The sequence below is a fragment of the Salmo trutta genome, chromosome 8, assembly GCF_901001165.1.
Source record: "Salmo trutta chromosome 8, fSalTru1.1, whole genome shotgun sequence".
NCBI classification, from domain to species: Eukaryota; Metazoa; Chordata; class Actinopteri; order Salmoniformes; family Salmonidae; genus Salmo; species Salmo trutta.
This window is the reverse complement of record NC_042964.1, coordinates 36,209,889-36,224,589: the sequence shown is the minus strand read 5'-3', so window position 1 is coordinate 36,224,589 and position 14,701 is coordinate 36,209,889. Positions and strand designations below refer to the sequence as shown.

The window sequence follows — 14,701 nt, the reverse complement described above, 5'->3', positions numbered from 1 at the left end:
CCCAAACACAATTCAACACAATCACTTTTTGTCTTTTAATCATTTTAAGCATATTTTAACACAGGCTTAACACCTAACAAACATGTTGTAGTTTTTACCGCTGTTACCTCATATCCCAGCGATAATGCCTTATATTTTTGTTCCGTATATTTTGTGAAATTATACATTTTGTGTATGGTTTCCTAGAAACAAGAAAACCGTACCACTTTGGCTCAACTTACCCCACTCCCCCCTATAAATACAGCCCGACTACCTTGTCACAGTGGTGTGACTGGGTTGTGTATGGAATAGAAAGTACTGCAACCCGCCCCATACTGCCTATTAATAAGACATTATCATATTCTAGCTCATAGGTCATTTGGGAGTGATAAGAAGAGATAATTTGGTACAGCCACCTCATAAATGATTGGCACTCTTGATAAAGATGAGCAAAAAAGACTGTATAAAATAAATAATACAAATACTGAGCTATATGGTATACTCCAAAAATGTATTATTTTATATTTCTCAGAGAAATAGATTTTGTTTAACAACTAATAATATGATTTCTCAAATAGATAGGTAGGTGTCAAAATTATTGGCACCCCTAAATATATATATTTTTATAAATCTGCATTAACATTCAACTTTTTTGGTTTAGTCTCAGCTTAAAGTGCAATCAGCAGTAGAAACAATAACAAAGCCGTCTCCCCACCCCTGATTTTGGTAAAAAGCCGAGGGAAGGGGCTGGAGAAATGTAACCACTCTCAAATTCCTAGACAAAGCTATGGATGAAAGGACTGATGGTCCATGGTATCAAAATTATATTTTTAATCATGTTTTGAAGCTGTATAGTGTTTGTTAAAAATGTATTTGTTTACAAACGGAGTAAAACAAGTTTCTATATTGGTTTCTGATGGGATACGGGAGTTGAACTAAGCTCATGAGGCATTTATAAGTTATATTCTTCTATAATCAATGGGTACATATAATGAATTCAGAAGTCCAAAAATGTATGTAGCAACTGCTGATTGCCCCTTTAAGGAACTGTATTGTGGCCTTTTATGGCTTCCTGTTTCACTGGGGTGTAAAAATGAGGTAACATGCATGTAAAATGCCAATCATTTTGGAGGAGATGAAATATAATTACTATTTTATTTGAATTTCTCTCTCTCTCTCTCTCTCTCTCTCTCTCTCTCTCTCTCTCTCTCTCTCTCTCTCTCTCCAGGACCTGGGGACGTTGGTGGGGCAGCTGGCGAGGTTCCTGGGTGTCTCGTGTGACAAGGCCCAGCTGGAGACCATGGTGGAGAGCTGCAACCAGCTCATAGAGCAGTGCTGCAACTCAGAAGCCCTCTCCATCTGCAGGGGTGAGACCCTCTCCATTTGCAGAAGGGGGAGAGGGGGGAGGGATGGGGGAGAGAGAAATAGAGGGGGTAGGGAGAGAAGGAAGGGAAGGAGCAAGAGATATGGGGGAGATTGGGAAGGACAGAGGTAGAGAGCGAGGAAGAGAAAGAGAGGGATAGAGGGATAGAGGAAAGGAAGATAAGGATGAAAGAAAACGGAAGCGAGGGGTAGTCAGTCACTAAAGATAAGATAGCCAAGGAATGATCGTTACGGAGGAAGGCAGAGATTTCCGAACGTCTCCCGACGACAGAGTTGAATAAGTAAAGAGATCTGTAAGGTTACTGAAGCATTGTGTGCTTTGTGCCGTAAAGTGAATGGAAAGGGTGAACGCTGTGTGCCAAGAGGGACAGTAACCTAACGTGTGTACTGTATGTCAACTCCAACCTTTACACACACACACACACACACACACACACACACACACACACTTTACTTGGTGTACTGTATTTGCTAAACGGATGTGACCAGACTCCCTCTAGCCCCATTCATGGCTTTGCAGCTCGTATCATATCATTGTTTAGGCTATTATTAGACACTCACAAGCCTAGACACAAGCATGCTCGCAGTGTACTCAGAAAAGGGGGAACAGAGAGGGAGAGAGAGAACAACAGAGAGAGAGAGACAAAGAAAGAGGATATCAGAACGGAGAGTGTGTGAGCCTCAGCCGTACACCAAAATACAGCAACCTGGTATGTGTCCACTGCTGTATGCATCCGGATGCACACTCTTCAAAACAAATAGAATATGTTCATATGGCTTTATAGCTCCGCTAACCCTGGGGGAACGTATGTCTCGGCCGGCTGAGGATGAGTCAACCTAGACCAGATTTGTATGTAGGCTATGTAGAACAGTTACATAATATGTGTTTGTGTGTAGTCTATATCTTTAAGCAATGATCCAGGGCCAGTTTAGTTGTTTGGCTCATAATGGTGAAGGTTAGCACTGGTTTGCGGAAGGCTGATCCTGGGTCTATTAGGGGCAGAGAGTAACTAGAGCTTTATTGTAGCAAACCGCAGATCATGAATCAGTTGTACATACCCCAGCATAAACCTTGAAAGGAATAGGGAATATCGCACTCTGGACCATTCATTAAGGGCATTTCCATGTACTCCTATTTTTACTCTGCAACGCCTCCCTGTGGTTAAACATAGTAATTACAGCTTTGATTTCTGGCACTAGGAGTTGCACCTTACTGTTCAGTTTGGAAATCCGTTCACATTTGTTGTACTTTTTTTTGCATTATGATTTATGAATGTCATTTTAATATAATTATAATATGATTCAATTTTTTTCATTTTGATCATTGTAGATTTTTGTTATGTTGTTTTTTCTTATGATTTTTTCGTCAGATTTGTCTTGTTTTCTCCATATTCTGTTTCTTTTAGTGCATGGACCCCTAGCCTCTGGCCTGGTGCTGGTCTAACACACAGCCTTGAGCTAATAGGGCCATAAACACACATTCCTATACACACTACTGGAGGACAGGTGAGTCCATGTCTGTAGACATAGGCATATGTACATAGGCCCAAAATGATTGGCACTCTTGATAGATGAGCAAAAAAGACTGTATCAAATAAATAATACACATACTGAGTTATATGGTGTACTCCAAAAATTGGGGAAATTATTTGATGGTAATACCATTTCTCAGAGAAAGAGATTTTCTCTCAAAAAGATAGGGGTCAAAATGATTGCCAGCCCTGTTTTCGACACCTTTCAATACTTCACCTTGTGCGGATATCGGCCCTGAGCCTTTTTCTAAAATGTTTTATGAGATTGGAGGACACATTTGGAGTGATCTTAGACCATTCCTCCATACAACATCTTTCCAGATGCTTGATATCCATCGTCTGCTCTTATGGACTGCCCTCTTCAATTCAAACCACAGGTTTTCCATGGGGTTCAAATCTGTAGACTGAGATGGCCATTGAAAAATAGGCAGCGGCAGAGGCAGCCAGGTTTTTGGCAAAAATGTCCTGGTACTGGGTAAAGTTCATGATGCTGTTAATCTTAACAAAGGACCTAGGACCAGTGGAAGCAAAATAGCCCCATAACATCAAAGATCCACCACCATATTTTACAGTAGGGATGGGGTTCTTTTCTGCTTATACAGCCTTATTTCGAGGCTGGTATTTCGAGGCTGGTATGCGTGGCCAAAGAGCTCTATTTTCATGTATTCTGACCATAGCACCGGTTCCAATCCAAGTACCAATGCCATTTTAGCAAACTCCCGGAATTTACATTCGTTGGATAACTTGAAAATAGAGCTCTTTGGCTACGCACACCAGTGGTGGGTTTGGCGCCGAAATAAGGATGCAAAGCAGAAGAGAACCCCATACTTGGATGTATGAGATGACGCCGCATTAGATAGCGCCCGTTTTACGAGCTGACAAATTAGGCTCTTTTGTGTTTTCTTATGCTGATCGTAACTTTTATTGGACATAATTTCTCCGCCATCATTTCCTATGGCCGAAAACGTCTTCTGGACATCAGAACAGCGATCACTAACCTCGATTTGGATGAAGGTTTCTACTTCAGCGAGTCGGCAGCTCTAGATATTCTGCACCCTAGGTTAAGAGTAGTGGGAGGCTGTGTCTCTTAGTTAACAGCAGCTGGTGCGCGTTACCTAATGTTAGTCTCTAGTTTTTGCTCGCCTGAGTTAGAAAACCTAAAAAGCCGCAGACCATGCTACTTACCAAGAGAGTTTTCATCTATATTTTTTCGACGCTGTCTTTTTACCACCATAAACCGATGCAGGCACTATGACAGCATGCAATGAGCTGTACAGGGCCATAAGCAAACAAGAAAATGCACATCCAGAGGGGGCACTTCTCGTGGCCTGTGATTTTAATGCAGGGAAACTGAAATCCGTTTTACCTCATTATTACCAGCATGTCACCTGTGCAACTAGAGGCGACAAAACCCTTGATCACCTTTACTCCACACACAGAAATGCATACAAGGCCCTCCCTTTGTGTCACGTCCTGACCCTTGTAAGATGTCATTTTCTATAGTAGAGTAGGTAAGGGCGTGTCAGGGGGTGTTTTTGGGTGGTTTTTTTGTTATCTGTTTCTATGCTATTTTTCTATGTTTCTATTTCTATGTTGGGGTTGTTGGGATGATCTCCAATTAGAGACAGCCGGTTCATGTTGTCTCTAATTGGAGATCATATTTATGTAGGTTTTTTTTCCATTTGGGTTTGTGGGTTGTACATTTTTGAGTAGTGTTATTTTCTCTTCGTCACGGTTTGTTGTTTTGTTGTTAGAAGTATTTTGGTGTGTTGCAAACGTTTCACGGAATAAATAAATATGTGGAACTACAACTACAACCATGCTGCGGAAAATCTGCGGAAAATCTGACCAAATCATAATCCTCCTGATTCCTGCTTACAAACAAAAACTCCCAACAGGAAGTACCAGTGACACGCACAATACGGAAGTGGTCCGATGAAGCGGATGCTAAGCTACAGGACTGTTTCGCTAGCACAGACTGGAATATGTTCCAGGATTCATCCGAGAACATTGAGGAGTTTACCACATCAGTGGCTTCATTAAAAAGTACATTGATAACGTCGCCCCAACAGTGACCCTTACGTACAGAGCATTCAGAAATTATTCAGACCCCTTGACTTTTTCCACATTTTCTTACGTTACAGCCTTATTCTAAAATGTATTAAATAGTTTTTTCCCCTCATCAATCTACACACAATACCCCATAATGACAAAGCAAAAACTGAAATATCATATTTACATAATTATTCAGAAACTTTACTCAGTACTTTGTTGAAGCACATTTGGCAGCGATTACAGCCTTGAGTCTTCTTGGGTATGACGCTACCAGATTGGCACACCTGTATCTGGGGAGTTTCTCCCATTCTTCTCTGCAGATCCTCTCAAGCTCTGTCAGGTTGGATGGGGAGCGTCACCGCACAGCTATTTTCAGGTTTCTCCAGAGATGGTCAATCGGGTTCAAGTCCGGGCTCTGGCTGGGCCACTCAAGGACATTCAGAGACTTGTCCCGAAGCCACTCCTGCGTTGTTTTGGCTGTGTGCTTAAGGTTGTTGGCCTGTTGGAAGGTGAACCTTCACCCCCAGTCTGAGGTCCTGAGCACTCTGGAGTAGGTTTTCATCAAGGATCTCTCTGTACTTTGCTCTGTTCATCTTTCCCTTGATCCTGACTAGTCTCCCAGTCCCTGCTGCTGAGAAACATCCCCACAGCAAGATGCTTCCTCCACCATGCTTCACCGTAGGGATGGTGCCAGGTTTCCTCCAGACGTGACTTTTGGCATTCAGGCCAAAGAGTTCAATCTTGGTTTCATCAGACCAGTGAATCTTGTTTCTTATGGTCTGAGAGTCCTTTAGGTGCCTTTTGTCAAACTCCAAGCAGACTGTCATGTGCCTTTTACTGAGCAGTGGCTTCCGTCTGGTAACTCTACCATAAAGGCCTGATTGGTGGAGTGCTACAGAGATGGTTGTCCTTCTTGAAGGTTCTCCCATCTCTAGAGGAACTCTAGAGCTCTGTCAGAGTGACCATCGCGTTCTTGTTTCACCTCCTTTATCAAGGCCCTTCTCCCCTGATTGCTCAGTTTGGCTGGGCAGCCAGCTCTAGATAGAGTTGGTGGTTCCAAACTTTTTCCATTTAAGAATGATGAAGGCCACTGTGTTCTTGGGGACCTTCAATGCCCCGAATCTGTGCATCGACACGATCCTGTCTCGGAGCTCTACGGACAATTCCTTCGACATCATGGCTTGGTTTTTGCTCTGACATGTACTGTCAACTGTGAGACCTTATATAGACGGGTGTGTGCCTTTGCAAATCATGTCCAATCAATTGAATTTACCACAGGTGGACTCCAATCAAGTTGTAGAAACATCTCAAGGATGATCAATGGAAGCAGGATGCACCTGAGCTCAATTTCGAGTCTCATAGAAAAGTGTCTGAATACTTATGTAAATAAGGTCATTCTGTTTTTTAGTTTTAATACATTTGCAAACATTTCTAAAAACATGTTTTTGTTTTGTCATTATGGGGTATTGTGTGTAGATTGATGAGTGAAGGGGTCTGAATACTTCCTGAAAACACCGTATGTACATATCTACCTCCATTACCTCGAAACCCTGCACATCGACCTGGTACTGGTACCCTGTGTATATAGCAAAGTTATTGTTACTCATTGTGTATCTATTCATTGTGTTATTATCTTTCTACTATTGTTTCTATTTTCACTCTGCATTGTTGAGAAGGGCCGTAAGCATTTAACTTCAATTCTACACCCGTTTACCAAGCATGTGACAAATTACATTTTATTTTTGATTTGATTTGATTACCTACAGTAAAATATGTTGTTGTATCTTTGACGTTATGGAACTATTTAGCTAAATATAACTTGTTAAACAAAATCTCTTTGAGCAATTGTTTTAGTATAAAATAATATAATTTCCCCCCAAAAAATATGCATACAATATAGCTCCGTATTTGTATTATTTGTTTCGTACAGTCTTTTTTGCTCATCTCTATCGAGGGTGATTATGGACCTCACTGTACACAGTTGGGAGTCATAAGGAAGCATAGATAGCCTATGAGCTGATCAATATGCAATAAAGAAGGTTTCAAAATGATAACATTCATATTGGCTGCTGACCATTCCTCTCGGCCATTCGTCTCATTCATAGCTAAAACAGAAGTGATGTATGACCATGTAACTCTTTCTTCTGTCAGGTCGCGTGGGACTGTGGCAGGACATCTTCACCGTGTCTATGAATGACAAGTTTGACACGGTGTATAGACAGAAGATGGGCAAGTCTGACCTGACCTTTGACTTCGGCCTGTGAGGACCGGACCGACTGACCACAGCGACACGACCACGGACTACACTCCTCCTTCTGCTGCCTAAACACCGTACACTCTGCCTCTCTTCATCACTCAATAAATCAATCAATCAATCAATCAATCAAACAATCACGTTTTGGATATACTGTATATATCAATCGCTACACCAGCAAAGTATAGCTGTCAATCAACACACCAATCAATCCATATAAAGAGTGCGTCCTTCAAAAGCTCACAAATCAATTTTGATTCATCAATCAAGCGGTCAGTTTCTCAGCCAATAAGCGAGATCCTGTTTTAGCCCAATGTGGCACAGATTCCATCCCCCACCCCCATCTATGTCCCCCCTCTCCGCCCATCATCCCATTCATTTTCAGTATGTACCGCTAAGTATGTATGTGTATATACCAGTGCTCTTTAGCAAGTTGTGTATGTGGCAGTGGCCCCAAGCCTGAGGGAAACGCATGGAAGTTTGTGGCGCCGTCGCCAAACCTGTACAGAGGAAGCTTACACGTCTTGTTCAACACTTGACGTTGAGACAGTGCTGTTATGTTTTTTAAACGCTGTATGAATGCTATGGTGGGGAATCATAAGTCCAGCCCAGAGTCAAGTATAGAGACCACCCATGACTGCCCTTTGATACAGAGCAAGTGTTCCGTTTTAGCTGTATCCTGGTCAGTTCCTACTTTACCTAGTCCTTCCTTTTAGCACACGTTTCTCACTTTCAGTACATTACATAGCTTGTTTGTTACAAAAAGGCTTTCAATGGGCATTAGCTTAATCAGCACTAGACTTTTTGTATCAACCTTTCTTGCCGAGGTGAATGGGGAATGTGTGTGTGTGTGTGTGTGTGTGTGTGTGTGTGTGTGTGTGTGTGTGTGTGTACATGCTGGTGTGTGAGCAAAATCACAAAAATGACACATCACAACCGCCTTTTATATCAGTTCTGTTTGTTTATGCTGCTCAAGTGATGCCTTTCTCTGTCCTCAGACCCAAAGCCACCTATAGAGTTACTGTCCCACACTGAGACAACAGAGTATCCCTCCATGTTACCAGCATTCTCTGTGTGCTCTCCCCCAAGTACATGTAGACCCTTTTCTCTTCCATTGCTTGCATCTCTTTCTCTCCTCCTCCTCCTCCTCCTCCTCCTCCGCCTCCCCCTCCTCTCTGCTGTAAATGCCCCCAGAGAGACCAGTAGGACCCCCCCCCCAACCCCTCTGCTCTGCTGGACACTTGTGAATGTCTTCATTGATGTGGAGGTAACATCCACAACAGACCCCTCCCACAGGCTCAGGTCTCTGCTTTAGGACATCCCTCTTACCTTCTCTCTCTCTCTCTCTCTCTCTCTCTCTCTCTCTCTCTCTCTCTCTCTCTCTCTCTCTGTTTCTCTCACTCTGTCTGTATCTCTCTATCGATTCAATTCAATTGGCTTTAGATACATGTGTTTACATTGCCAAAGCAAGTGGAATAGACAATAAACAGAAAGGGAAATGAACTCTCTTGTCAGCTTTTTCTCTCATTCTCTCTGTTTACGACCGCTGGCAATCCTGCTGCAGCCCACCTGTACAAGGTAATGGTGTGTACTGTTTGTTTGGTTTTTATATGCCTGTAGGGTTGTCCTAACCTGGGTATAATGCATCGTGCTTTACATGCTTGCTTGCTGGTTTATTAATAAAGTTATGTCTTCAGGACAATTGTGTGTGTGATGTCTTCAATGCACTTGCATTATTTGCTAGCAATTTTGAGTCAAAGTATAAATGTTGGTACTTCCGTTGACAACCTCCCTCTGCTCAAGCCATGTGGTTCCCTCAACTTTTGCACACTCAAAACGCTCAACTCTGGTTGGAACTCGCAGTCCAGACCTGCTCTTACCATATACCGGAGCCGCTTTATTTGATTATTGATCGTTTTGCTTTTTCACACACTTTGAGATTCTTTTTTTTAATGAAAAGCGCTATAGAAATTGAATACATTATTATTATTTGTATTATTACTTCAGTAAGCTATAAGTTAACACTAGGTCTAACAACCCTAGACATCTACAGTATCACAGTAGTCCTTATCACTAACCACTCGATGGGGGGTGTTTACTGTTGAGTGAGGGTCTACTACTCTGGATGAAGAATATTTAGCTTGAAGTAGAGGCAAAGGCACGAAGGTGAAACCTGACATAACTTCCGGGAGGAGTCTGGAACTATAGAACGGTGCCGATACATCTCTATGACAACCACAACGCGTTCTCTGCGTTCTCCTGCGCTTTTACGAAGCTCTCCGAAGAAACGGAGGGAAACTCAGGTCAGACTCAGAGAGCAACAATTTCAATCTATCCAGAGCGACATGACGTAAAGAAAAAGGGTAACTATAACTTTCAATCAGCAACCACATTAGTTGTCCTAATGCTACATGATAGAATGAAAAGGACAAATAACATTGCAACAATTCGCAATAGTCTAAACTTGAGCACTAACTTCAGAGGAATAGTATAAATTGAATTGTAGCAGGTTACATTTCTTCCTGCCCTTTTTCATCTGTGCTTTTTTAATTGAAGCTTTAAATTAATCAAGCCAAGTCAAATGAAATATTTATAAGAAACAAGCATTTAAATTGGCAAGATCACAGAAGCTAATTTAGATATGTCTAAATTACAAACGGTACATTCCATTCAAGTGAAAATTCACAAATTCATTTGTGACATAATTTGCATAAAACAACACAAACATTTTAGTTTGTAGTGAACATAATCTAAGCAGGAGGCAAATATGTAAATGTTGTGATTAACCTTGGGGCGACTTCAAAGTTTATTCTAATTATGAAAAGGTTAATTTGAAGTAAAATAATAATAGCCTTTTATGTTTAAATTCTGCTCTCGTCCCGACGAAAAATGTTTCCTATTGCTGTTGCTTTGATTGACTGAGACAAGTTGGCAACCATCTCCTCTACAAGGTGCCTGTCTGATAGCTAAACACACAATTCAAATAGAATAGTAGCCTAGAGTGGATTTATGATGTGTTTGCGTTGGGAGGAGTAAGACACTGTAAACAATCCTCATGTGACACAGGAACAGAACACCCTGCTCTCATGAATTATTTCACCTGGGTTTCACCTGTCTCTCTCTCTCTCACACACACACACACACACACACACACACACACACACACACACACACACACACACACACACACACACACACACACATACACACACATACACACACACACACACACACACACACACACACACCAAAAACTCTCCAGTGAGTACTGTATGCATCACACCTTCGATTTACCACCCTTCTCTCTCCCATGTCCCCACAGCTGGTGAGTTCATTCATATATCATTCTCAACTCATAGCCTACTCATAACGTAACATGAGAATGTACAGTAAGGGAAAAACCCTGGAATAAATCTAAACCAAACACAGCAAACAGTGTCCCCCACACAGACTCCTAATCACTTCCATGTCCTTCCCCAGTCTCATCGGTACAGTCAGCCCCAGATGAGCATCTGTCCCTGGGGGAGATCAAGGCCCTGCTCCCCCGGAGGCTGGTGGAGAGGCTGGAGGATGTGAGGGCAGCGTTCAAAGGCCTGGACCCTGAGGGGAGCGGCTCAGTGACCCCGGGGGGAGTTCAGACAGGTGGTGGAGGCCTTCCTCTTCCCCCTCACGCAGACCCAGCTCAACGCCATGCTGGCCATGGTGAGAGAGGGCAGGTGTGGGTCTCTTGTAGACTGGTTTGGGATCTGTTTGTGCTGTCTTGCCAACTCCAATGATAATAGGAGTTGGCAAGACAGCACAAACAGATCTGTGACCTGTGGGGTATACTACAAAGCAGGTTCAATGAGTTAGCCAGCTAACTTGCCGAAAAAGGTAGATTAGTAGACTATAGAGTCAGGACCCTGGATAAAGGTAGATTAGTAGACTATAGAGTCAGGACCCTGGATAAAGGTAGATTAGTAGACTATAGAGTCAGGACCCTGGATAAAGGTAGATTAGTAGACTATAGAGTCAGGACCCTGGATAAAGGTAGATTAGTAGACTATAGAGTCAGGACCCTGGATAAAGGTAGATTAGTAGACTATAGAGTCAGGACCCTGGATAAAGGTAGATTAGTAGACTATAGAGTCAGGACCCTGGATAAAGGTAGATTAGTAGACTATAGAGTCAGGACCCTGGATAAAGGTAGATTAGTAGACTATAGAGTCAGGACCCTGGATAAAGGTAGATTAGTAGACTATAGAGTCAGGACCCTGGATAAAGGTAGATTAGTAGACTATAGAGTCAGGACCCTGGATAAAGGTAGATTAGTAGACTATAGAGTCAGGACCCTGGATAAAGGTAGAGTAGAATCTTGTAATTTAAAAAAAGATATATGCTTGAAATGGGCATGGTCTAATTGACTCAACAACCAAAAACACATATCTAAGTTTAGCTTTTTTAAAGAACCAGAAAATTATTTCTGGTTGTTTATCAAAGTTAGCAGGCTAACTCATTGAACCTGCTTTGTAGTATACCCCAGAGGTGTCCTACGTTCTGCTCTTGTTTAGTCTGACAAAGTAATGCTGATTCTCTAGCTCCGGGCTCCACATCGCCACCGCTGCCTTGTCATTGACTATCTTGGCCACTAGATGGCAGTATAAGACATGAGGTTAGTCTTGGTAATGACAGGTGACGTGCTCCCTTATCATACACTGTTAAAAAAGGGTTTTATGGCGCATGGAGAGGGGACACGTTCCCGTATCTGAAAGTATTTAAACTTTTCTTACTAAGCCTTACTACATAGTCTTGGAGGTCTCTCAGTTTCTTTATAACTTTTTATGACAATCTCTGCTGTGCAGAGATGTTTGGTGTGGGTGTCCTGCCTTTTTCTGTTTTCAGAACTACACTGAACAAAAATATGAAGTGTTTCCCATGTTTCATGAGCTGAAATAAAAGATCCCATACATTTTTCCATACGCTCAAAAAGCTTATTTCTCTGAAATGTGGTGCACAAATTTGTTTAAATCCTTGTTAGTAAGCATTTCTCCTTTGCCAAGATAATCCATCGTCCTGACAGGTGTGGCATATCAAGAAGCTGATTAAACAGCATGATCATTACACAGGTGAACCTTGTGCTGGGGACAACAAAAGGCCACTCTAAAACGTGCAGTTTTGTCACACAACACAATGCAGGAATGTCCACCAGAGCTGTTACAAGAGAATTTAAAGTAAAGTTCTCTACCATAAGCCGCCTTCAACGTCATTTTAGAGAATTTGGCAGTACGTCCAACCGGCCTCACAACCGCAGACATGTATGGCATTGTGTGGGCGAGTGGTTTGCTAATGTCAACGTTGTGAACAGATTGCCCCATGGTGGCGGTGGGGTTATGGTATGGGCAGGTATAAGCTATGGACAACGAACACAATTGCATTTTATCGATGTCAATTTGAATACACAAACACATATTGACGAGATCCTGAGGCCCATTGTGAGGCCCATTGTGAGGCCCATTTTTTTTAAAGGTATCTGTGACCAACAGATGCATATCTGTATTCCCAGTCATGTGAAATCCATAAGGAATTCATTTCAATTGACTGATTTCCTCATATGAACTGTAACTCAGTAAAATCAATGGCATTGTTGCATGTTGCGTTTTTATGTTTGTCCAGTACATGCGGACCACTTAGGGAAATGCGACTCTCTTGATGCATCACTGATAGTCGTAATGGCATTGGTCACATTGCTCATTGATGAAATGGATCATTCCCTCGCATTGTTTATGAAGGCAGTGGGGACATTGAACGATATTTACTGACGTAGTGTAGCTGTTCGCGCGTTTACGTTTTGTGTTCATATACCTCCCACTGTTTGTTCTTCATCCACACCTGTTTATCATTGATCAGTAGCGGAGTGGTGTTATGGGTAGTGATATACAGTGATATACACCTACAGCACAGTTGTTTATCATGTATACGGTGTATCCCTTCTCCCTCCATCCGTGGTGTGTTGCTGTGCGATGGCTCTCGTCACTCCACAGCGCCAATGTAATTGTCTCCACTGTTCCTCTTTGTTCCGTCTCAGCGCTCACGCCTGACAGTTTGACTGCCTGTCTTTCCCACACAGATTTCCACCCATAATATCAGCACTTTGTGTCCCTCCCTCCCTCTTCCTCCCCCTCCCCTTCTCTCAGTCTTTCTGAGCCTTATTCATTAAAAAGATGGTGTTTTTCGAGGGGAGTTGTTGAAAGTTTTCTTTAAAGGACTATATTGCAGGAGCAGCAGCTGTTGTGCTGGTGACATTTTGATGTGGAAGTCGCTTTGTGCTTGAGGGAGCGAGATGCCACAAGCCGCTTTTTTCCCCTCTGTCTTCCTCCTCTTTCTCTTTCCTTTCCTTTTTTGTCTCCTTCATCTGTTTCCCAAACACTTTCAGAGAAGAGATTGAGAGCTTGGTGCGTTTTCTTTCTCTTTTTTTTATCGCGATCAATTATTTAGCAGGCGGTGGTTGCCGTACGTTAGAGAACACTTACTCCAATAATTACAGGTAAGTCCTAGAGCGGAGTTAGAGAGGGAGAGAAAGAGAAATAAGACAGACTGACAGAAAGACAAACAAGAGATGGACAGAGAGGGAGTGGAGGGGAAGATAGAGGCGGATGATGGACAGAGACTAAGACAGACAGAGAGAGAGAGAGAAAAGAAAGAAACAGAGCGAGTCTGTCATGTCTGAAAGGTGAAAGTACCACCCAGTACTAAAAACTCCCTATCTCTACTCCTCCGCACATTCACTAAAACATCATGACCTGGGTCTGACCTTCACACTGGAACACTTTACCTACACACCAGCCCCGTTCCCAGGTATGTAGAGCATGCAGAGCGGTGCAGTACTCCTGTGGATCTAGCCCGGCGTCCCGCTCGGTGCCTGCTGATAGCAGTGATAATTAGACAGTGTGGCATCTATAATAAGACTCAATGCCATAGAGCTCTGTAGGGAGCAGAAGCACTAGATTACACCGTGGTAAGATGTAGGGCAGGGCATTAGAGACTAGACTTTGATTATGAGCCACCAAAATAGGTGTGTGTGTATATCTCTACCTATCCATGTGTGTGTGATTGTGTGTGCTTGCGAGCGTATCTCCCTTTCCATCTGTGTGTGTGTGTGTGTGTGTGTGTGTGGCTTACTTAAGAGAGATACCGTTCCACTGTTGGGGTCAGGATAAACGCAGTGGGCTGATTCCCCAGGTGTGACCCGTTCTGAACACCACCTATTCCCCGACCACCCAGCCCCAGAATTACAGCTCAACCCACCTGACGCTACACAGGCAGAACCCTGCTCTTACCGTCTGACGCCAAGGAGACTTGATTACTCTTCACTTGAGTTGTTGTGGGCAAAAGTCTGGACTTGCTCAGAAGTTTTAGAGAAAAATATATACTTTTTTCTTTCTGTTCGTATTTAAATGTCAGCATTGTTGTCATGATTATGATGAATGTGAGCTTGATCCTTATCATCCTCCTTATCACC

General features: G+C 42.7%; 1 protein-coding gene across 4 annotated transcripts in view; it reads left to right on the top strand.

Moving 5' to 3' along the window:
• LOC115198793 (sulfotransferase 4A1) overlaps positions 1-8,905 on the top strand; it is a 33,343-nt gene extending 24,438 nt beyond the window's left edge. For 3 of the 4 annotated variants that reach the window (XM_029761073.1, XM_029761072.1, XM_029761074.1), the window contains exons 6-7: positions 1,208-1,346; positions 7,101-8,905. In XM_029761073.1, coding sequence (XP_029616933.1) covers positions 1,208-1,346; positions 7,101-7,213 — 252 coding nt within the window. In that variant the 3' untranslated portion in view covers positions 7,214-8,905. Of the gene's footprint in view, positions 1-1,207; positions 1,347-2,768; positions 2,869-7,100 lie in introns of all 4 variants that reach the window. The other variant, XR_003879295.1, reaches the window with a different exon arrangement.
• The last annotated feature ends 5,796 nt before the right edge of the window (positions 8,906-14,701 follow it).